Below are 23,062 nucleotides of genomic sequence, written 5' to 3'. Positions count from 1 at the left end.
TCCACTCAGCCGAGAGAGACAGTGTTGTAATTAAATGTTGATCTTTACTTATAATTGGTGAGGTGTGTGAATTGCTCTCTGAATTACTGCAGCTCATGTTGCCATTGATCTTGAAATCCATGGAAATTCGATACCCACAGGCTTATGAGCCAGTGAACTGAGTGTGTTATTAAGACACTTGCTGCTGCCTGCTGTCCTAGAGGTGTGAAAGCAATAGAGGAGTTACAATTCCATTACAACCTACATCTCAGTAGCTGACTAGCTTCTCTTGTCAGAGAGCCACATCCTGCCAACGGGAGAAATCCTGCAGGAGCAGGACAGGACTCTGGCTTCTTTTCGTAGCCTCTCCATTTGGAATGTGTCAGAGAAGGTAACATGAAGCCATATGGAGTATCACCGAATGGCTATTCTGTGGTGACTCCCAGCAGGGTTGCAAACAGTAGCTATGTATTGCCTTTCAGGGGGAAATGTGGCATCAGGTGCTTTCCTCCCACTCAGAATGGGAACTTCAAAAGGGGCCGGCATCAAAGCCCAAAGCAGCTCCTTCCCCTGGTGCCCTAGGAAAGCTTTTCTTTCATCTCTTCAGGTTAGAAGGGATTGTTAGGATCATAATAAGGCTGCTCTTACATTCAGGCTTCTGCAACTCTACTAACAGATGCTTTCCACAGCAGCTTAAAAGTAGCCTAGAAAAACACACACGACCCCCCTCCCTTAAAGTTATTTATGGTCTACATTCTAAATCCAGCACACAAATGAAACTGATTAAAGAAACACAAACATGGTCACTTAAAACCTGACCGTGGAGCGAAGACTATGGTTTGATGCTCAGATCCCTTGCAATAGTTTCTTGCTTGACAGGTAGGATTCACTGTGTGCAATACAGCTCTGGTGTTTACAATATCCATAAGGGTGAGACAAGGGCCCTCTCTCTCACAGGACAAATACATTTACAGCAAGATGCAAGTCTCCACCACTTCTTCAGACGCCATGACATGAACACCTTTCTACACATACCAGAAACCGGTGCCAAGCAAGAAGAGCCACTCAGTACTTCAACCCCAGGCCAAGAGCCTGCTTTAATGTGGACACGTAGTAATAGTTCTGGACCATTTCCCAACAAGTAGTTTATAACCCACGGCCAGGAGTTGACTCTGCCTGTGACTGGACACCATCCTAGGAAGCAGCTGGATATCTGGGATTGCAATGTAATCTGCTTCTGTAGTTCACCAGGATTAGGGGACAGGCTAATTTTTCATCATTAACAGGTCACTGCAGTTCATGACACACATTAATCCAGTTGGTCCCTGCAGCTGAACACTTATATAAGTCTACCTTTGAAATCAGGTGTATCCTGGTCATGCTTCAAAGAACTCCCCAGCCTAGGGAGCTGATGATCATTAAGTGAAAGCGTTTCCATGGTTAAGCTAACCTGGTGTAGTCAGCACCAGCAACCGGGTAATTTGGTGTGCACGGCCTTATGAAAAAGATTGCAGACTCCTATTCAACAATTTGGTGCACTTGACAGTCACGCTTTGGACTCCGGCATCTCAGATTCTGAGCTGGGAGAGCTTTCTCTCTGCCTCAAGATCCCATTACCAATAAAGCCATGTCTTTATTTTCTTAGATTATGGCCATAGTTTTCCTTTCAATGCTCACCCTTCAGAACAGGCTGGTCTGCAGACTCCACTACCCAGACAGGGCAGACAGGGTTATACAGCAGAATGAGCATGGTTTCTGCACTGAGTAAGGAAGAAGGTTATGCTTTACCGTGTGGTCTGTGAGTGGAGGCAGCACAATGAGCTTCTCCATGGTATTCATCACCACCCTCCAGAGCTCCTTCAGCACCCGTTTCAGCACTGTCTTTTCACACACCGTGGCAAAGAGAGTCAGGCTGCAGAGAGAGAGCAAGAGCTGATTAAAACAATGCAGTTCCAGCGGTGCAGGCTGTAGGAGAAACGGAGTGAAAGTGGGAGTGAGATTTAATGCCTCACCTAACAAACAATTTATGTTAACTCTTATCTCACATCTCATAGGAAAGAGCAGCATCCCCTTTGCCTACAGCACTGCTAAGGAATGTTTTCTGATGCTTTTTCCTTCAGCTTTAGCACTAAGACATTTGCACAAAACAGGATTTTTGTGCCTAAGAATTCAGCCACTGCTATTTAACCCCCAGAGCAATAGAAAGTTTTTATTTGTATTATGACAGGTTTCAGAGTAGCAGCCGTGTTAGTCTGTATCCGCAAAAAGAAGAACAGGAGTACTAGGGTTATATATATATATGTTCCATTCTATATGCATCCGAAGAAGTGGGCTGTAGTCCACGAAAGCTTATGCTCTAATAAATTTGTTAGTCTCTAAGGTGCCACAAGTACTCCTGTTCTTCTATTTGTATTATGGTAGCTTGCAGGGCCCCAAACAGGATCAGGGCCCCATTGTGCTGGATGTTTACACATAAAACAGAAGAAGCGCCCTGCCCCAAAGGGCTCATCCGTCTAAATAAGAAAAGACCCAGCAGGTGAGTTTACACTAATAGAGAGCCACTATACTCTTCTAGCGTGACCTCCAGCAAACACTCTGCAGAACCTCACGCTGTGATCAATGGTCTCAAGTTGCAGTGGGGGAGGTCCAGGTTGGATATTAGGAAACACTATTTCACTAGGAGGGTGGTGAAGCACTGGAATGCGTTACCTAGGGAGGTGGTGGAGTCTCCTTCCTTGGAGGTTTTTAAGGCCAGGCTTGACAAAGCCCTGGCTGGGATGATTTAGCTGGGAATTGGTCCTGCTTTGAGCAGGGGGTTGGACTAGATGACCTCTTGAGTTCCCTTCCAACTCTGATATTTTATGATTCTATGATTCTAAATGTTCACTATTGAGATATCACTGAGAAATGTGATCTTTGTTGCTTGTGGTCTTGTCTAATGGGTCCAGAATGTCTGTGGGGACGACATAGTCTGAACTACCTTTGTGGTTTAGATGATGGGTCAGCCAGTCTCCTCACAGACGATCTCCCAGGTGGATAACTTCCTGTATTACCACAGCTTATGAGGCAGATACTGCGCTATTATCTGAGCTGTTTCTGAGCATTTTCCTTCCTCCTCATTTAGCCATGCACCATCCACGCTGTGAGGTGTAGATTGCCAAATGCTGGAAGAATAACCTGGGCATGGTGCTGGGTCAGCAGGTCAGGCAGGAGAGAGAGAGAGATTTGGGAGGCTGAGCTAACACACTGAGAAGGCCAGAGAACCAACATTATTTCGCCAGGCCAGTGCAATAAGAATCAGCTTAGTATGGTCCAATGAGAGTTTGAGGATAACCCGAGGAATCCGAGGGAAATGGGCAAGGCATACAACCGGTCTCTTCCCCAGTTCAGACGGAAAGCATCAGTTAGGGACCCTGGACTGAGCCCCGCTTGGGAACAAAACAGACATTTCCTGTTGCCCTTCATTGTAAAAAGGTCAATGGAAGGAATGCCCCATTCTGCCTCACTTTGCTGCTCTTCAGGGACCACTTGTGGTTGACTGAGAACGTCCTGCTGAGATGCTCAGCCACCTGGTTTTCAGAGCCTGGTAAGTGTGCTGCTGTGGGCACGGTTTCTTCCTGACAAAGCCAGCTGGAGTGGGTTCATCCCTGCTTGCTCACCGCGGTGGTATTGTCTGCAAATGTGTGAACTGCTGCTCCCCAGCTCTCATCTCAAAAGGCCTGATGCACATTGTTTATTGCCCGAAGTTCCAGCATGTTCATATGACTGGAAGCTTTCTGCTCTGACCACAAACTCTGAATCTTTCACTTCCCTAGATGCGCTCCCCAACCTATTGTGGAGACATCGGTGACTATTGTTCTGATTGGTGGAGGATGGGCAAACGGAACCCTCTGGCACATATTGTTCTGTCCACTAATATAGCGAGTCCAGTATCTCTGGGGCCACTCAGATAAGCCTGTCCAATGAGCATCAACTGGGGCAATAAACTGACCTCAAGCATGGCAGAAGATGGCAAAAAGACAATCTTACATGCTGCATCATGTAAGTGTGTGTGGCCATGTGTCCCAGTAGTCCCAGGTATACGTGGACTGAAGTCAATGGATGCGACTGGAGGTCCAGACAAAGGTGCTGAATTGTCTGGAATCATTAAACTGAGAGAAAGGCCTTTGAATTCATAGAGTATAACAGGGCCCTAATGAACTTGATTTTTTGGGGTTCAACGTTCATTTTTCTTTGTTCAAAATCAACCCTTGACAATCAGAAGGGTCCAGCATGAATTGGACACGACTAAGGACTTGTTCCCTGAATCTGCCGCTCAATAGCCAATTGTCCAAGTATGGGAAGACATGAATTCACCTCCTTCTAGATAGGCTGCTACCACCATCATGCATTTAATAAAGATGTATGGAGCTGACAACAGGCTACATGTACTGGTAATGCTGGCCAGCAATGAGGAATAAGGGGGGGGGGGGGAAAGAGAAGGAGGATCTGGGGAACTACAGGCCAGTCAGCCTCACCTCAGTCCCTGGAAAAATCATTGAGCAAGTCCTCAAGGAATCAATTCTGAAGAACTTAGAGGAGAGGAAAGTAATCAGGAACAGTTAGCATGGATTCACCAAGGGCAAATCATGCCTGACTAACCTAATTGCCTTCTATGAGGAGATAACTGGCTCTGTGGATGAGGGAAAAGCAGTGGATGTGTTATTCCTTGACTTTAGCAAAGCTTTTGATATGGTCTCCCAAAGTATTCTTGCCGGCAAGCTAAAAAAGTATGGGCTGGATGAATGGACTTAAGGCGGATAGAAAGCTGGCTAGATCGTCAGGCTCAACGGGTAGTGATCAATGGCTCCTTGTCTAATTGGCAGCCGGTATCAAGCGGAGTGCCCCAAGGGTCGGTCCTGGGGCCGATGTTGTCCAATATCTTCATTAATGATCTGGAGGATAGCGCGGACTGCACCCTCAGCAAGTTTGCAGATGACACTAAACTGGGAGGAGTGGTAGATACGCTGGAGGGTAGGGATAGGATACAGAGGGACCTAGACAAATCAGAGGATTTGGCCACAAAAAATTTGATGAGTGTGAAAGTAGAATGAATTATATTGTAAAAATAGAATGGATTAAAGAAATGCTCTATGTTCCTTTAAGCAGGAATAATGAATATTGAAATATAGTTGTCAGGAAGAGAAACATTAAGGTATGAAACAATGGGTTCACTTAAGCTAATGGTGGGACATTAACAGGAGATTGGTAACAGTTAGTAAGGAAAAAGATATGTATGTCTAGCCCCAGGTAAACCTATCAGTTCTGCTTCCTTTTGTTATCTTGTTAAGTTCACGCCCTTTTATCTGTATAAATAAGATAGTTTGAGTCTTGCATGGTGCTCACATTATCTGGGTGTATTAGCAGAGCACTTTGCTAATAAACAGAGTGGTCTGACAAACTGTGAGTCCTGAATCTGACTTTGACATGAGGTTCAACAAGGAGAAGTGCAGAGTCCTGCACTTATGACAAAAGAATCCCATGTACTGCTACAGACTAGGGACCGAATGGCTAGGCAGCAATTCTGCAGAAAAGGACCTACGGGTTACAGTGGACGAGAAGCTGGATATGAGTCAACAGTGTGCCCTTGTTGCCAAGAAGGCTAACGGCATTTTGGGCTGCCAAAATGGGGCATTGCCAGCAGATCGAGGGACGCGATCATTCCCCTCTGTTCGACATTGGTGAGGCCTCATCTGGAGTACTGTGTCCAGTTTTGGGCCCCATACTACAAGAAGGTTGTGGAAAAATTGGAAAGAGTCCAGCGGAGGGCAACAAAAATGATTAGAGGGCTGGAGCACGTGACTTATGAGGAGACGCTGAGGGAACTGGGATTATTTAGTCTGCAGAAGAGAAGAATGAGGGGGGATTTGATAGCTGCTTTCAACTACCTGAAAGGGGGTTCCAAAGAGGATGGATCTAGACTGTTCTCAGTGGTACCTGATGACAGAACAAGGAGTAATGGTCTCAAGTTGCAGTGGGGGAGGTTTAGGTTGGATATTAGGAAAAACTTTTTCACTAGGAGGGTGGTGAAGCACTGGAATGGGTTACCTAGGAAGGTGGTGGAATCTCCTTCCTTAGAGGTTTTTAAGGCCCGGCTTGACAAAGCCCTGGCTGGGATGATTTAGTTGGGGTTGGTCCTGCTTTGAGCAGGGCGTTGGACTAGATGACCTCCTGACGTCCCTTCCAACCCTGATATTTTATGAGTCTGTGAATCTCAGGAACTTCCTGTGGCCTGGGAAAATCATGATGTGGAAATAAGCTTCCTGAAGATCGAGAGCAGCAAACCAGTTGTTATGAGTCAAGGCAGGAAGAATAGTAGCTGAGGTAACCAGGTGGAATTTCATATACTTGATGAACTGGTTGAAACCCAGGATAGTCTCATTTCTCCCTTGGATTTGGAGCTCAGGAAATACTGGGAATAAAATCCCTTCCTGTGATGATAATGAGGAACCTCCTCCAAAGCTGCCAGAGCACAAGGAGTTTGGATCTGAAGAAGAGGCGGTGACTCATGGGAAGGGTCCCTGACAAGGGAGGGGGGATGGCAGAGAATTGTATAGCATAACCCAATCTCACAGTGCTTAGGACCCATCTGTCCATCGTTGCTGATTCTCCAGCACTGCAGAAGCGAGACGGTCTGCCTACAAACTGAAGAGACGGTGTTGAACATCCACAAGTGGTATGGTGCTCTCGATTTAATAGTCAAATGGGCTGCGTTCCCCAAGGTGGAGGTGGACAATCTGGCTGGGCGAAAGCAGATCCAGAAGTCGTCCTCCTGTGGGACTTACTGCCCTTTCTAGAGTAGTCCTGGTGCCTATCTAAAATATGTTTGGGTGGTATTGCTGCTGCTGTTGCTGACCTCCAAAATGACGCCTTTTTGTGGCTGGGATATAAATCCCCAAAGAGTGCAGGGTTGCTTGTGAGTCCTTAAACACATGCAACTTCTCATCTGTCTTACCAGAAAATAAAAATCAACTGTCAACAGGCAGGTCTTCCACACACTGTTGGATGTCTGCACTATTCCAGAATTCTGCAACTGTGATGCGCTTCTCATCATAAAATCGCTGACACCATAACTCTGGCACTCGACATTGCTGTTGCTGCTGCCAACTGCAAAAATGTCTTCGTGACCAGATGACCTTCTGCGATAAATGCCTTCAACTCCTCCCTAGAAGATTCAGGCAATTTGTCCATGAAGTTGGCTACGAAGTCCCAGTTCAAAAAACTATCCTTGGACAGCAGTACCTGCTGGTTTGCAACACACATCTGGCAAGGAAGAAGGCAATATATTTTTCTGCCCATGCATAGGAACATCATAACTCTTGTCCGTATGCTTTGCTGTAGGTGTCAAAGAAGCTCTGGAATTCCACAAACCTAGGAGGGGCTCCAACAGTGCCTCACTAATAAGGAGAGCTACTCTCCCCGAGTCAAAGACTGAAGGATGTCCACCAATTTGTGCCTGTTTTCCTGCACAAACTCAGCCTCTATAGCCAAAGCATGAAGCTATTCATCTTCAGAGCTCCTGATGTTCCTTAAAATCTTCAGGGCCAGGGGAGGAAGATTCCAACACTCGAATGAGGAGGATGGAAGAAAAGGAGCCATTGAAACGTCGTGGTGCAGTACTGGTTCTCGTATATGTGGATCCATGTGTACCTGCTCTAAGGGAGATGCCTCCACCAGAGTTTGCAACGTAGGTGGCTAGGAGTCACTGGCTGGGTCAGCTTACCTGGCACAGGAACGGGTGGAGGATTCGGTTTTATAGAATGAGGAATTGCCCATTGGTTCCACGGAGGCTGCTGAGGATAAGGGCATGGCATTGGGGGCCAACAGCCCCTGTCTCCACTGAGGGAACAATACAGATCCCAGTATCAGACCGGGGTCTGAAGAACAAAGGTGAAGGGAACCATCACTCCAGGCTTGATGCCGAAGGACACTCAAAGTTGTTCAGAAGCAATGGGGGAGCGAGCCTCAGAGAAGCAAGCAAATGTCCAGCCCCATCCCTGGTCCAGTAAGTTGTTTGCATCAGCATCAAGGTAGGTCCCAAAGTCAGTGCCCCGAAGACTGTCAGGAATATCACATTCCTACTCGGTACTTTGACTCCCTGTGGAGTATTTACACCCTCCAGACCATTGTAGACCATTGTACTCCTCCTAGTCACAGAAACGAAGCTTCCTCATTTTTCAAATATGTGCTCTCTTTACACGAGAGATCCTAGTCGCAAGCTCTATACCTCATCTCCTCTGAGGTCTCTGCTGCAGCTGGAAATCAGAGACCAGGCAGGTGCACAGCGTTGCTTTGCTTTCCTCTCCTTGTGCCAGAGATGAAAAGTAAAGTTTGAATGAAACAAAGCTTCCCCAGAGTCCAAAGGCAGTGGCACCGCTACTTTCAAGGAACACGTGAGCAGCTGTAACAAGTCTGGAGAGGGTGCACGCTGGCATCCTTCTGTAGCTCAGCTGTGTCTCTCCCCTTCCAAACACTAACCACGTATATCTGAGTGAGACACCAGACAGAAGTAAGAGTAAAAGCAGCAGCCCAAGTATTCCTACCTGGCAGAGCCCATTCCCACAGAAGAGTGAACATAACTGATTGTAGGGCCAGCAAAAGGCCATGTGGCCCAACGGATGGGCTCTTTGAACGCTGATTTGAAACACACCTTCCTGCTTCTCTCAGGAGAGCCCTCAACACCCTTCTCCAGAAACACATCAAGGTATTTCTTGGCTTCAATTCTGTGCTTGGCTATAGCTGCCTTGCTCAGCATCAGTTCTCTGCGTTTTCTCCCTTTTGCCTGGAAGAGTTCTGATCAGTTTCCCTTTTCACCTCTCACTGACCATCCCCCTGTAGGGCACAGAGAGATTAGACTCACCAGCAGAGTCCCACGAGGCTACATCTATAGGAAGCCATTGGGAGAACTGAGGACGCAATACATAGACAACACTCCACTCCTTTATATCAAGTATGAAAATCACCTCTCCCAGGTCTCTCAACACCTAGCCAAAATCCTCAGCTGGGTGAAGAGCAGCTGGCCAGAGCTGAACCCAGGCAACAAAGAGGTGATGCTAGCAGGGTGCAGGCAGTGTTTAGAGGAACTTGCCTCCTCTGTAGGATAGACAAGAAGAATAATCCAGGCTCTGCCTCTGACTTGCTGTGCTCAGGAAAGAAGTCATGAGCATTCCCACTTCTACTTCCCACCAATAGAAGGTGATGCTACCTCCCAGGAGTAGTTAGGTAAAGCATGGAAATTGCTTTACGGATGTAAAAGTACTACTGTGTATGCATGCTAACTATGAAGCACACAGTCCCTTTCAGCATCCAACCCGAGGAGAAGATGGAATGACTCAAGTATAAATGCAACAAAATAAACCATTTCTCATGCAACAAAATCATGAATTATACCTGGCGAATGTCATGGGATTCACAGAAACACCATGATATCTGCTGGCTGACACTTTCAAAACGAGAAAGTCTGATACGTCATCCAGAAGCCACCTCTTTTCCAAAGATAAAAACCCTCCGGGATGACCCTGATAGAGAAGACGTCTCTAGGGAATCAGCCAGAAGGCTGGAGAAACCCCCCCCCCATCTGTTAGAAATTTTATGGCAGTATGAATACAGAACTGAGCTCTTCTTACTTTCCATCCAGGAAGTCCATTAATGGCCTCAGGACATTGTCCGCGTCTTGCGCCACCGTGTTCCTGGCATTTGCAGGGATATTTCCTGTCCCTTTCACTTGACAGAGTATATCTGACATCTGCTTGACACACTCATCAATACGGCTCTGAAAGCTAGACAGACGAGAGAAGCAAGGTTATTCAGCGGCAAAGCTACACTTTTTTCACATGAAAACATAACTTGTGTTCATTAACTACGCAATACTCCTCCTGACTCCATCTAAGACGTTCCCTATTGCTTCCTTCTCAATGTTGTTAAGAAGGACACACTATCAGAGTAATCAACTGTGTAGAATATCAGTAGTGACACTAGCATCCCTACACGTGGCCTCGTCACGTTGGAGATAAACTCAGTCACTTAATTAGAAAGCTGCCCTTTCTTTTTCCAAGAATTACAACTGCACGTACTGTTCTGTGTTTGGTATATACAGTCTATGACTTCACACAGATCAGTAGTGTAACCAGGGCTCAACTGCAATGCACTGCGGACAGACACATCCCTACAGCTCATTGCCAGACCTTACAAGAGAGAGTTGTTAAAATCACAGGTGCTCAGCAGCAGACACGTGCTGACTGAAACAAGCCCCAATTATACATAAGTGTCAAGACTAACTGGGGCTTGGCTAGCCAAGTGAACAATGTCTCTGTCGAAGTGACATGCCGGCCGTTAGGGGAGTTCAATTGTCTGCAACTCCCAAGGATAGACAGAGATCCGAGCCACATCCATTCGGGGAATTAGCTTGTCACAACCACGATCAGTAGATGGCAACCTAGTTACTGCAGACAATCAAGAAGAATCTAATGTAGTGGTTTAATGTGGGGAATACTGCAGCAGAGCCGTCAACACATCAGCTGGGAATGAAGGGAAATGCCTTGACATTTAAGTTTGCAATATTGTTGAGCTGTGCTGGTCCCAGGGTATTAGAGACACAAGGCGGGTGAGGTCATCTCTTTTATTGAAGAAGTTGGTCCAGTCAGAGGTATCACCTCACCCATCTTGATATTTAAGGCAACTATTACTGACAATAGATGGTAAGTGTGGCATTCAATTAGCTAATGTTTGTGTAGGGCCTTGAACATGTAAGAAGTGCTAGGGATTGCGGCCAAGGTTTAACACCCCTTACTCCACCAAATCAACCGAACATGGGGGCGGGGGTCTAAAGCTGGCTTCTAAATCTATATTTGGGCACCTAAATAAGGGGCTTGATTTCCTATAGCGTTGAGTCAGCGGGAAACCTGTGGCATAGGCGGGCCTCTCTCCTTTCAAAACATGCACCCTCTGCTCCTGCTCCTCACTAGGCTCCATGCCCCACTGCCTTCTTCTCTCCCCATGGACCAGCCTCCCACCAGTGCATCCGACTCCACTGAAGCAACCCAGAGCCAAGCCTCCGTTCTCAAGTTCACCTCTCTGACCCTGCGGAGGTGCTCGAGAGAGTAGGAACACCACAGTGGGGCACTCGAGCGGAGTGCCAGCATGCCGTGCTGCAGCAACCAAATGCTCAGGGTCTCACTGATCGCCATGTTTGGGGTCGGGAAGGAATTTCCCCCCAGGTCAGATTGGCGGGGGGGGGTGGGGAGGGGAGGGGTTTCGCCTTCCTTTGCAGCATGGGTCACAGGTCACTGGCAGGTTTAAACTAGGATAAATGGTGGATTCTTTGTCACTTGAAGTCTGTAAATCATGGTTTGAGGACTTCAGTAACGCAGCCAGAGGTCAGGAGTGGGTGGGTGAGATTCTGTGGCCTGCAATGTGCAGGAGGTCAGACTAGATGATCATGATGGTCCCTTCTGATCTCAAAGACTACGAGAGGCCTCATATTGCAGGGATCTGTGCTTGGGAATAGGGTGGGCTGTATATAAACAAGAAGTCATCAGCTTCTCAGGGTCCAGCAGCAGCTGCTTCCTTTAGCCCCAATGACCTGAGTCCTCTGGTCTGGACCCTTTCCTCCAGCTGGTGCAGGGACGCAGGGGTTTCCAAACACAGAGGAAGACACCAGCTTCCATGAAAATGACCATGCAGCTGCACCAAGTCACCGAAACCCAAGAATTCCTGGTTTTCAGGGTCACACAACTACATTAGGGGAAAACATTAAGTGTTGGCAGCTACATCTTACTCTGTGCGTAAACTGCAATGTAACTGGGCAGCCCAGCATAAACCAGTCACTGCAGTGAGCTAGGGATGTCAGTCTCTCAGGCACCAACAGATAGGATTCCAGCATTCCCCGATTCATATGCCGTCTCCTCTCCTCCAAGGCTTCCAAGAACAAAACATCTAACCCACAGTTAGGTGTAAACCATGCTATGTTTCCTCTGAGCTATAAAACCTGGAGTATTTATTACGTGTGAAAAGCTGATGTGGAGTGTTACATTAAGTAGGCTGGTAATGCAGCAGTAGTGTCTCAACGCTGTTGATCTATGGAGATGTGAACACCCGACCCAGGTGTGTGTGGAATACATTTACTATGTTTGGGATGTGCGGAATGGGATTAAGGGTGTTCTAGGGACAGAACCACACCAGGCCAGGATGCAGAGAGGGATTACCAGCTTCTGAGACAGACCACGTCAGACACTGATTTAGTTTCATTCTTTCTACAGAATGGCCATTTCAGCCATGCAAGTGGCTCCATACCAACCACCAATCTTTAATAAAGCTTGGTTTGAAGGTATCTAGGTCTAAGGTGCCTATCATCTTGGTATCTGAGCTGACAAGGTGGCAGGCAGTTCTCCAGCTTGCTCTAGGTTTAGTCGTGGATGTTACTTTTGTACAGCCCATGCTGTGGAGTTTTGCCCCCCATTCTTTGGGGAACGGTACAGCAAAGCAGGGGTCTGCAGATAGCAAAGGGAGTGCTCCAGGCCTGCTGCTGAAAAAGCTCATCTCTTGCCCCTTGAATCTGTACCTAGGCTACCGAAGACAATGTGCTGGAATATCCTAGCTGCCACGGAGGGTGTCTCTCCCCGCCCAGTCTTGGGGTCGGGGTATTGTTATGCAGTGTTGGAAGCCTACAGCCCTTCCAGAAGCCAGTGTGAGAATGGGAAGAGGTCGGTGTGGGACCATGCGTTGGGATGAATTGCTCTCCCAGTATCCACACTGCACTGAAGACTATCTTGTGTCCATCAGTAATGCACTAAATATGGCTCTTTGACCAAACAAGGCTCTGTCGTGCTGTGCTCTGTAATGGAACTTCCTCGCGACAGAGGGAGCAGGGAATTGAGATGTAACTGTTTCCTCAGCCACTGCAGCTATCCCTCAAACATGAAAAAAAGATCTGATGCGTAAGAGGTGCAAAGTGTCCCAGGAGTTGCCATTTGTACAGACGCTTTTTATGCTAGTGAGGATACCTATTGTACCTCTCAGTTACATCCCTGAGGAGGAGATCTGTCTTGCACAGTAAGCTGCCCTTCCACTTTTAATTTGATACCATCACTGCTGACTAAATGAAGCAGCTGAACCCTATTGACTGGTTAATCTCTCTCTCTGGCACATGTTTCCGAAACACTCCCTGATAACGTGTGCTGATACTGCATAATCTCTGTAAATTACACTTTCGAATGCCAAGATTCCACCCTAATTGTCTTGTAACATTGACACGGTGAAGACAAGTGTCAGATAACAATACTAACCCACTAATTATGATTTCTCACTCATCCTCCATCTAATTATGAATGTCATGGACTCAGTTCCATGTGTTCATATCTCCCCATCTCCTGCTGCCACTATCCATGAATAGCAATGGGAGTTATGCACTTAGTTACCAGTTCCATATGCTGAAAATGCAGCTGTGTGTCAGTAAGTCTCACAAAGTAGCTGATGGTCATAAATACTACAAATGTATGGATGGGAAGCAGAGCAGTCAGGCTGAGTTTTTATTCTTACCACCCAGGTAGGAGCTGCACTACTGGACGTGCCTGCATTCATCTTTTTACAGGGCATACATGAGATGAACTGTCCTTATTGTGGGGAATAGTTATTTTCAAATATTAAATAGACTGGTTCAACTGGGGGACATTTTACTTAGGAACATAGACTGGAAGGGAACTCCTGGCTCATCAAGTCCAGCCTCCTGCTATCACAGGCCACCCCAGCCTATAAATCCAATTCATAAACGTATCAAGCTCCACCTTATAATAAATAATAATAATAATATATGTAGATTTACCTATCTCATAGAGCTGGAAGGGACCCCAAAGGGTCATGAAGTCCAGCCCCCTGCCTGCACTAGCAGGACCAAGTACTGATTTTGCCTCAGATCCCTAAGTGGCCCCCTCAAGGATTGAACTCACAACCCTGGGTTTAGCAGGCCCATGCTCAAACCACTGAGCTATCTCCCCCTCACCCACCCCTTAAAACTAGTTAAGCTGTTTCCCCCACTACTCCTGTTGGGAGGCTGTTCCAGAAGCTGACTTCTCTGATGGTTAGAAACCTTCTTCTAATTCGCAGGCTGACCGTATTTTTGGCCAGTTGATACTCAATCCATGCCTCCATACAGAGACCTGGACATCCAGTAACGGTGAAGACAGTCTTCAGCTTTCCAGTCTTGCTTAAGCTGCAACTTTTGTGCTCACTGTAGAGTTGGGATAGCTGAGGCACATTCCTTGCCACAGGTAATTTGTATCTATGATTTGTAAATAAAGCTTTTAATTGCAACTAGCAACAATTCTGGTGCTGGTGCCAACAATGACTGACCAGCCTATAAGAAAGTGCCAACCTTTGCAACACTAGAGTCCTGAGTCTCAGCATGAATCACAAATGCTAAGCCAGCTTCCTTCTGATTGTAATACTCATTTAACAGTCAGAAAGCTCTCAGCTGTTACATACCTTAACAGAATGTTTGCATTTAAACAGGAATATCGCTTCTGAATGTTCAACTAGAAACTGCTTTCAGAGCAATGAAGAACAGGACTCAATTCTCCCAGACACATGTGCTGTTAGCAGCAGGATCAGCAATATATGTCAATCCAAATACATTTCACAGTTCAGATTCTCATGTTCTGTTCCCAGGCAGAGCAATGAACACAACAGATACAGTTTTCTGAAAGTTTCTCAGTTCTTCAGATGGAGAATTGAGCACATGAAGAATTGAGCAAATTCAAGGCTATGAATTTGATTCAAAACAGAAACGCTCTGTGAAATTGCCATGTGTTTTACTTTCATCTCTCTCAATCTCAGAAGAGATGCAGCTGGAGCGGAAGAAAAGGAATGTTTCCATGGTTATAGAAGCTAGATGTACTCACCTGTTACCAAACACAACACTGAGCTCATCCAAAACATTGTTCAGTTTCACTTGGAGCTCTTTGAGATTGTCACTTGCTTCTGGGTCCAGCTGTGGACAAAAGGAGAGTGCTTAGCTGGAAAGTGGAGGTTGGTTTGCTGTTCTCCAAAGCACCATTAGCCACTGATGACTAAATGGTAGAAAAGCACATGAAATATCCTCAAAATTTGTTTACTAGCATCCTTTCCCAGGCCCCACTGTAGAGCTTCTGGAGGCCGTGATAGAGCCACTAGAGACCTCCCCATAGAACTTGGGAGACGTGAACAAAAGTTACTTGGGCGCCTACTTTCCACCACCTCGTCTCAAAGTCATCCCTTTTCCTGCTACTCCTGGAGTTAAGAAATAAAGAAACATTTAACCCTTTCTGGCACAGAACCCAGACTGTGCTGTGTTACTGCAATATATACCTTTGGGTTCTGAGTCACCTTGTGGCTATCGGTTTAATCGAAAACTGGCTTCTTTAAAGTGTGGCTTTTTACTGGGGTTTGTTTCTCCATGTGTGAATTTGAGAGTAGTTGCGTCACCTTCCACCTCCAGAGTCATTACACAGACTTCAGGCTGCGGTTCAGTGAAACATGGGGAATATGGCCACATTTTCCCCACTCTTTTGAAAATCTGGCCATAAGGGTCACAAAGGGAGCTGTTACGCGCTGAGTACTTTTAAAAATATCAACCCTGTTGGGGATCCTGAGCACATGAAGATCTGGCCCCTTAGTGATCAGCCCTGAATACTCCTGAGTTAGACTGAGATACAATCAAGATCACTGTGTGCGAGTCTTTCAGCTGAGTCATTAAAACCGGAGATCCTGTCTGCACTGCATGAATGGGACTGATCTCTTGACCCCTGCCCTAAGAGTCCTGGTTTGCTCCACGATCCATAGCCAATCATTTCCCTCTTCTGCATCTGTGCAGTGTGCCTGATGCTAGGGGTTGCCACTCTCCAGCCTTAGGTGGCTGCATTTCAGCAGGGCAGCGCTGCACATGCGGAGTTTGTGCAGTGCTTTGGGACCCGTTGGGCTGGAAATGCTATATGAATGTAAGACAGGATCACTTCCGGTTACATCAGTCTTCTGGTTCTTAAGCATAAATAAAATGCCTTCGCTGTTTGTGAATTGGGACTTTAGAACTCCAGCCTGACCTCCAAATTAGACCATCTATTCACCAGTACAGTCACTCGTTGCAACAGCAGTGTGGTGGCTAGAATTCAGGGGCTTAGGTTTCTAGGCTAAATCTCAGTATTGGAGCTAGACAGGAATTAAATACAACAGGCGTTCCTGCTACCACATTCTGTGCTGGAGCCCTGCTTATTTTCTTTAGCATCTTTCAGAGAAAGCAAAGCCTCTAGGGAAACACAGAGATTTGGAATGGGATTCACTCTTTTCCCTTTAATAAGCTAGCTGGGAAAATCCAGATTTTAATAGGTGTTAGAAAGTGCGCTTACCAGTCTTCTAGATCAGTTTTCAAAAACAGAGAAAGAAATAGCAGCTGTTGGTTTATTTATGCGTCTCAGGAGTGAAGCGCTGCCTGCAGTGACTTTCCTGCTTTATTAATGGGAGTTTGTAATGTTATTCCCTGTGCACCTATTTCTCCACACGGGCAGCAATGGAGATGCAGGATTAGATCAAGAGGCTAATTAGAGACTTTGGGCCCAACTCACAGGTACAAAGCTAGGTATACAGTCTCCTAGGGGCTGCTTTTCTTTCTACCCTCCAGCCCCCCTTCTATTTCCCAGGCATGTAAGACACCATCGGTTTACAGTCTCCGATGCAGAATGTGTAATGTACAGCACCATTACACCTCTGAACTCAGCCCACTGTCCGGGGGAGCGGGGCTCAGGATCAGCCTGACTCCCCGTGACATTTCAGACAAATGCTTTACCAGCTGAACTAGAGGATCAGCTCTCTTCTTACACAAGCCAGCAGAACTGGTACTGATCCCCTCCACTCCTTATATTCTGTCATTTCTTTCATAGCTCCAGGCTGTGGCGGTGCTGAATCCACAGGACATTTTTAGGTCAGCATCTCTGACAGCAATGGTGCATTGCAACTCATGACCCTTGGAATGTTGAGCTCAAGCAGTGTACAACTAACGAGTTATTTTACTGTGGAAGGTTACATAAGAACAGCCATAGTGAATCAGAGCAATGGTCCATCTAGCCCAGTGAGGTTTTTACTCACGAAAGCTTATGCCCAAATAAATCTGTTAGTCTTTAAGGTGCCACCAGACTCCTTGTTGTTTTTGTAGATACAGACTAACACAGCTACCCCCTGATACTCGTCTTCCAACAGTGGCCATGGCCAGGTGCCCCAGAGGGAATGAACAGAACAGGGAATCATCAAGTGATCCAGCCCCTGTCGCCCATTCCCAGCTTCTGTCAAACAGAGGCTAGGGGAACTCAGAGCATGGTTATTACAGAGGATGCATTGAGTGCATCCAGGTTGCCTCTTACTATTTTATTCTTGTAGCAGTGACCCTCCCCTCCCCTCCTGTCAGAGGGCAAAATATGGCTCCTCTGTATCCTATCACCATCAAGTTTTGCACTGGCTAGAGAGGATATCTGGGAGCAACACTTCACCCAGAGGATGAACACTCAGGCCTTTACAGTGCTTCTGGCCAAGGGGCTGCAGACCCAAACGCAGATCCCCGTAGCACTGTGTCTCCTCTAAACTGACCCCCGCCCCCTTTTCAGGTGCGATTAACAAGACTGCTACTGACACTGATTAAAAAAGTTTCTAGCTTTTCCCTCATTACACATTAGTAGCCACTAAGTGACAGTGGAAGGAAAGCCAGCTATGATGCTGAATTTCTCAGCTCAGTGGCAGAAAAGTCCTTTGTCATTACGTAGACGTTGATTCTTCTGAACAGCTGCTAACACACAAGAAGGAAAAGTCTAGATAATGTATGAACTTGCTCCTTAATGGCTGGTATTGGCATTCCCTGGCTCGACACAAACTGCAGGGGATTAACTGAGCAGTGATTGAGGTCCATTAGAAGGGCGTGAGATTGGTGCCTACTATTTCTGTATCTGAATTAGATACAAGTTACAGTCCTTCATAGACTTTCTTCAGCTTTCAGTGTAGCTGGAAACTCTTCTCTGCCAATATGGTGAAGCACTGATAAAGGCTCCTGAATGAACTAATATCTACTTTGCTGCTCAGTCAATGAATGCTAAGTGTACCAGCTATCCATGAGAACAGGAAATGCCAATAAACCTGGCTTGCAGAGCGGAGCAAGAAATATTCGAAAGTTGGCACATTGTAATGCATATCATGACCATGGCATTTCTGCTGGAAGCTGGGACTCCACTGCCTTATTGAGCCTTCACTCTGGGTGCATGGAGCATGACATTGAGAAAGAAAGCTAATAAAAATATTCTCTTTCTATGAAACATGAGACAGCCTAGACTATATGGTGATTAATTCTGAACAAATGTTCCAATTCTAGTAGGAATAATACTTGGCACTTCCACAGCATCGTCTGAGGATCTAAAAGCAGCGTCCAGACAATGAATGGAGACTCAACACCCACCATGAAGCTGGGAAGTATTATTTCTATTTGCAGAGACGAGGCATCCCATCTCTATTTGAAGACATCAGGAAATAGAGAGACTACCACTTCCCATGGCAGTTTGTTCCCATGGTTAATCCCCTTGCTGGTAACAATTTGTGCCTTATTTCTAAATTTGATTTTGTCTGATTCTAACATCCACCTCCTAATGGTTGTCGTGCCTTTTGCTGTTAGATTAAAAAGCCCTTTGGTACCAGCACTTTCTCCCTGCATAGGTACTTGTACACTAATCAAGACACCTCTCACACTTCCTTTTGATAAGCTAAAACAGATTGAGACCTTCTTTAAAAGGACACAATACATTGGCTTATGTCACATGGCCCCAAGGATCACTCACTTCTCCCCCCACCTTTCAGGAAAGGGAGAAGATGGAGGGCTGAGCAAAGCCAGCAGTATGCATTTCTAACTCTACTGTGGATTTGATAGCAGTCTTACAAGACTGAAGAATTCAGCAGGATAAGAAGCTCTTAGCAGGAGCCTGGACCCAAGGAATGCTTTCCCACAGCTCTTATAACAAAGTCAAGGCTGCTTTTCAGCTATCCTGGGGTTTGTCATACAGCGGACTGAGCATTTAAAATGAGGGATAAATCTGGCTGAATACTAAGAAGAGAAGTGAGGTTCTTACCCACGAAAGCTTATGCTCCCAATACTTCTGTTAGTCTCAAAGGTGCCACAGGACCCTCTGTTGCTTTTTACAGATTCAGACTAACACGGCTACCCCTCTGATACTAAGAAGAGAGTATGTTTTACTGGAGCATTTTTCATACAGCTTAGCTGATAGCATGAAAACTGGAGGAAGACAAGTCTACTAAAGACTTTATTCTCAAGGCTCAATACAGTAGCACCTCAGTGTTATGAACACCTCAGGAATGGAGGTTGTTCATAACTCAAATGTTCGTAACTCTGAACAAAACATTATGGTGGTTCTTCCAAAAGTTTACAACTGAAAATTGACTTAATACAGCTTTGAAATTTTACCATGCAGAAGAAAAATGCTGCTTTCCTTTTACTTTGTAGTAGTTTACATTTAACAGTACTGTAATGTATTTGCTTTTTTGGGCGTGTCTGCTGCTGCCTAATTGTGTAATTCTGGTTCCAAATGAGGTGGTGTTGTTGACTGGTCAGTTTGTAATTCTGGTGTTTAACTCTGAGGAGGCTTGTACTTGAAAAAAATCTAAGTTTCTACACCTTTTAATTAGGCTTTTGCAGGATATTGAGAATTCGTGACAGTGGGCAGTGCAGTACAGTACATGGGTTTTTTATCCTGCAGAAGTTAATGATTGCGTAACTTGTGAAAGGCAAAAGGCGGCAGTGAGTGGGCTGCAAAGTCGTTCCTGACGAATGAAAATAGAAAGTATTGCACTGCCCACTGTCAGACTGTTTGTACCATTCCCAAGCAGGGGTCTGTAGAACAACATGAGGGGTGAAGAGAAAACAGCACAGGTGGCATGAATGCTTTACTTGCATGAATTTATGACTGCCACATTCAAAGATATTCAGATTCCAAGGCCAGGAGGGACCATTGTGATCATCTAGTCTGACCTTCTGTGTAACACAGGCCAGAGACCTGCCCCAAAATAATTCCTAGAGCAGAGCTTTCAGAAAAACATCATTACGCATTTGTGAAGAGATGAGTGAATTATACAAGTTACTCCCAAGTTATGTCAGTGACGTCACCATAGAATCTGTGCCTACAACATTTACACCACACCACCATTGTGTATAATGCTTTTACCTCTACAAATAATTGTAGAAACACTATTTTTCCCTGACATTTGAGAGAGGTTTTTAGAAGCTGTATTGATATTTGTATCCCTCTAAATCACGTTGTCTTAGCAGCATGAGATCCACTGCACAGACTCAAAGGGAGAAAAATAAAGTGTTATAAAACTCTAAAATGATCTAAAAGAGCTTTTCTATCAATTATAATGTTGTAGTTTGAATGAGAGAATCTCTTGGGATCTTCCAAGGTGGGAAACAAGGGCAGTAGCCCACTGGGAGGAGGATTTTCCAGATCTTTTGTGCTCCACCGTTTAGCCTCAATGGGTCGCAAGATATTGGGTATTACGCCCAGGGGTTTAGGGCTGAATGCTGCCTTATCCCACACCGGATATCCTGGGGTAATGTTTTAGGGAGAGTACAAGGAATGCAAGCAGGGACGGGATTTCACATTTGGGAAGAGAAGGAACAATTATTCAAAACCTGTTCAGAGCTTTGTAATATTAGAAGTACTCCAGGTGTAGATGGATTAGGTGAACAGAATGCAGCTGAAGTAGTCAAAGTGCATGCTATCTTAAATTCATTTAATCTTTCTCACCACCTACAACTCCTAATTTATTAGTCTAATTACAGGAAAACTGTCGAGGTGCTTTCATTTAGCCATAATATGTTGGGTAACAGAAAAAAATAAACATTTACTTAGAGCATTGATGTGACCTCACCATGACACTTTCTTATTCTTCACAGAGAAATACCTCCTCTTATTACTTTCTAAGTAAACATTGCCCTCACTGCTATATTTTAATGCCAACCCCTGTATGAAGTATGGATGCTGTATGCATCTCTTGTAAACACCAAGTAATTGTCCTTCTTGAAGGAGAGGACAAAAACTTTGCACAAGATGAGGTATTTCCAGAACACAGAATTAGCTCTATTTTCAGACTCGTCATCTCACTGACTGACCTTCACTGGCCAGGACTAATCACTATCAGAGTAGCAACTAAAACGAGAACAAGGCAGTCTAGGCTAGCAGAACCAAGGCTCTGGCAGGGTTTTAATCTATGCAGCCAAGTACTAAACGCACACCAAGAGGAGAACCTGGGGAGGTCAGCTATTTCAGGTACTCGGCACAAGTGAAATCAAGTATTTCTGGTGAACAGTGGCAGATGGATGAGGTGAACAAACAGCATGTAGAAAGGAGTTTCACTCCCAAGAAAACCTTCTAATATATTGAGCAAATAATATTCCAGTTACTCAACATGTAATTTGCATTCTTTTTCTCCCCAGGTTTGCTAGCTCCCAGGCTGAGAGTCACAGGGTTTGAGCCAGAGCTCCCAGCACATCTCCTCCTCCTGGTATAATCCCACAGTGCCGGGAGACCGCTGAAGAGCCTGCAGTTTCATGTCACTACAGGAGGAGGCTGCAAGGGACAAGCTGGGCTGGGAGGGAGAAGCTCGCAGCAGAGGGAGCTCACGAAGGTCCTGGCAGATACATGAATTTTTGTATAAATGTACTTTTGTTCCGGATGATTGCTGTGTGATATCACAGCTGAGATCTGCATTCCTGTTCCAGCTAGAGTCTAAGTGCCCTGAGCACCGACTGTCTAGACAGAGGTGGAGTGTTAGTGTACCGCAGACGGCGAGCAGAACATACGTACCCTAAACACCCCAGTACACACACTGTACTGTACCTAACACCAAACAGTTCGACATGCTCTTGTTATTTCATTGATGTGATCTTGTATGCTCATGAAGTGCTGAGTCATTACACAGCATTAGGAAGGAGTGTGAAAATACAGAGGTTTGCACACCCCCAGTGCTGGCCACAGGTCTCTCCTGTGAACCTATGGTCCAAACTGAAACCCCCCTATGACTTCTCACCTCACTGGGGAAGTGCTGGGATAGGCATTGTTGAGATTCTATGCAGAAAGATGCACCCTTCCCAGAGGGGGATCTTACCCAGGCTAAGTGAAAGCATTTATATTGTCATTAAATATAGTTTATCACCAGGCGTTTGAGATACTTTATTTCCCATTCAGGGCTGGCTCCAGGTTTTTTGCTGCCCCAAGCAAAAAAAAAAAAAAGCCGGAGTGCTGCCCCTTGAAAAGCGCGGCCCCCAAAGGGCCAAAATGCTGCCCCTTGAAAAGTGCCACCCCAAGCACATGCTTGAAACGCTGGTGCCTAGAGCCGGCCCTGTTCCCATTGTAAGAATAAGGAAATACCATGGCTATCAGATAGCACTGTTGGGTAACTTGGCAAATGCTGATTTCCTAGTGGTGACCCCCGTACATGCAAGTGATGCCTTCATAAAATCATTTACATATGTTTAATCATGGGAGCAATTGTTCTGGAAACTGGGCCTTTGGGGCCATTACTGATGTAATATCAATGCTGGGTGCACCCTATGCAACAAGTCTAGGTTGCTGGGACATTTTGTTTCAGGAGAACTGAGCTCCACTGTGAAGAAAACCTCTTTGCTGTCATCCTTGCATTAGCCAATGAAAGATTTAGCAGGTTTTTTTGTTTTGTTTTGAAACGTAAAAACAAGCATTTGTCACTTCTTAGAACTATGCCACTGAGCACGAGAGAGACTTGGAAACAACAGTGCAGAGTCAAAAAGCTGAACTGGCACCCCTGAACTAGCCTCTTGGCGTGCAGACAAGAGCGCAGGATCTAGCACATCACAGCTACAGAAAATGCCCCGGGGCTCTGAAAAAGATTTTTTCCTAACATGAGTAGTGTCCTTTTCTTCATCATCCTGAGTGTTGAAAAGCAATGAAAAGAGAAAAAAAGATATACATTATAGCTGTGCATCCTCTCTTCACAA

At 45.7% G+C, this 23,062-nt stretch overlaps 1 protein-coding gene across 4 annotated transcripts in view; it reads right to left on the bottom strand.

Moving 5' to 3' along the window:
• Nucleotides 1-23,062, bottom strand: part of UNC13B (unc-13 homolog B) — a 380,304-nt gene that overhangs the window by 31,859 nt on the left and 325,383 nt on the right. For all 4 annotated transcript variants that reach the window (XM_054031597.1, XM_054031595.1, XM_054031596.1 and 1 more), the window contains 3 exons: nt 14,913-15,001; nt 9,645-9,797; nt 1,768-1,891 (listed from right to left, as the gene is read on the bottom strand). In XM_054031597.1, coding sequence (XP_053887572.1) covers nt 1,768-1,891; nt 9,645-9,797; nt 14,913-15,001 — 366 coding nt within the window. The remainder of the gene's footprint in view (nt 1-1,767; nt 1,892-9,644; nt 9,798-14,912; nt 15,002-23,062) is intronic.

This window comes from Malaclemys terrapin, chromosome 6 (assembly GCF_027887155.1).
Source record: "Malaclemys terrapin pileata isolate rMalTer1 chromosome 6, rMalTer1.hap1, whole genome shotgun sequence".
In the NCBI taxonomy this organism is placed as follows: Eukaryota; Metazoa; Chordata; order Testudines; family Emydidae; genus Malaclemys; species Malaclemys terrapin.
Note: the sequence above shows the minus strand (reverse complement) of the source record. Positions and strands in the feature narration are given on the sequence as shown.